This window comes from Rutidosis leptorrhynchoides, chromosome 2 (assembly GCF_046630445.1).
Source record: "Rutidosis leptorrhynchoides isolate AG116_Rl617_1_P2 chromosome 2, CSIRO_AGI_Rlap_v1, whole genome shotgun sequence".
In the NCBI taxonomy this organism is placed as follows: Eukaryota; Viridiplantae; Streptophyta; class Magnoliopsida; order Asterales; family Asteraceae; genus Rutidosis; species Rutidosis leptorrhynchoides.
This window is the reverse complement of record NC_092334.1, coordinates 658,366,620-658,367,939: the sequence shown is the minus strand read 5'-3', so window position 1 is coordinate 658,367,939 and position 1,320 is coordinate 658,366,620. Positions and strand designations below refer to the sequence as shown.

General features: G+C 32.3%; 1 protein-coding gene across 1 annotated transcript; it reads right to left on the bottom strand.

The window, feature by feature from the left end:
• Nucleotides 1-427: 427 nt before the first annotated feature.
• On the bottom strand, nucleotides 428-1,063 carry LOC139890192 (uncharacterized). Its single transcript, XM_071873089.1, has one exon. The coding sequence runs from the start codon at nucleotides 1,061-1,063 to the stop codon at nucleotides 428-430; it is 636 nt and encodes a 211-aa protein (XP_071729190.1).
• Nucleotides 1,064-1,320: the final 257 nt, after the last annotated feature.

Sequence of the window (1,320 nt, the reverse complement as noted above, 5' to 3'; positions counted from 1 at the left end):
ACCTCGTCATAGTATTTTATGTATAAATAATACTAATACTACTAATAATAATATGATTAATAATAATATTAATCTTTATAATAATAATAATAATAATAATAATAATAATAATAATAATAATATGAATAATATACGGAGTAATGTTACTCCATCTATTTTATATGTGTGTGTGCAACAAGAGGGATCCAGCTTGATATATAAAGAATTTTTTTTTTCTGACCGACACTCATGTTTTAACCATGCGCTCGTGTGACAACTGGTACCATCAATTATTCGAACAACAATGTTACATACTTGTTTCAATCATTTAATATATTTAAATTTTATAATATATTTAATTTTTAGAATTAATTAAATATTATATTATATTTACACTCATGATAAAAATATAATTTTTACTAAAATGACAAGGACGTGATCTCACGATTCATGTACCACTTTCGTTTAAGAAATTATCCGACACGAGAAAACGATCCAATTTGCTAAATTTGGTTCCATCGTCACTAATACGTGTGAATTTTCTTCCTTTGAGAGGGATCTCAATAAGATTATTCCTAATGATGAACTCGTTGAACCTTCTAGCCCTAGCTTCATGAAAATCATAATTAAATCTATCCGTATGCTCACAGACCTCGTTAAAATCACCACACAATACCCATCTCGAATCAATACCACCGATAAGATTATCAAGCGTATCCCACATCTTTCTTTTTCTTACATCATTATGAGGCCCAAAGACATTAACTAGAGCCGTGTCGTGCCTAGTCCCAGTCCAATTACCCCTAATAGCTAAAAAACAATCACCACCTACTGCACAGCTGACCTTGAAACGATTAGTGTCCCAGATAACAAGCATCCCCCCTGAATTCCCTGTGGCTTCCTTTTGGATATAACCAAAGTCACTATTACCCCACAGTTGTTGCACCCAAAGGTCATCAAGTTTCCTACACTTAGTCTCTTGGAACGCAGCGATATCCAGTTTTTCTCTGAGGCACAATCCCTTAATCCAACCGAGTTTACCGAAAACACCAAACCCACGCACATTAATAGATAGAATCTTCATAATTAAGAAAACAATAGACGAAAAATTGAGATAACTTATTGATGATTAGGCCAATTAAGCCCAATTTGCTCCACATTGTGATGACCCGGAAATTTCTGACCAAATTTAAACTTAATCTTTGTATGATTAACATTTTCGACACGATAAGCAAAGTCTGTAAAACTGAATCTCAAAATTTTTGAACTACTTTCATATATTCAAATACCTTTCGGTTGTTCTTGAGAATTCGTGAACAATTATATGTATATAGATACATA

Bases quoted from the DNA above. Each gene is read 5' to 3' on its own strand.
- LOC139890192 (XM_071873089.1), bottom strand. From the start codon at position 1,063: ATGAAGATTCTATCTATTAATGTGCGTGGGTTTGGTGTTTTCGGTAAA.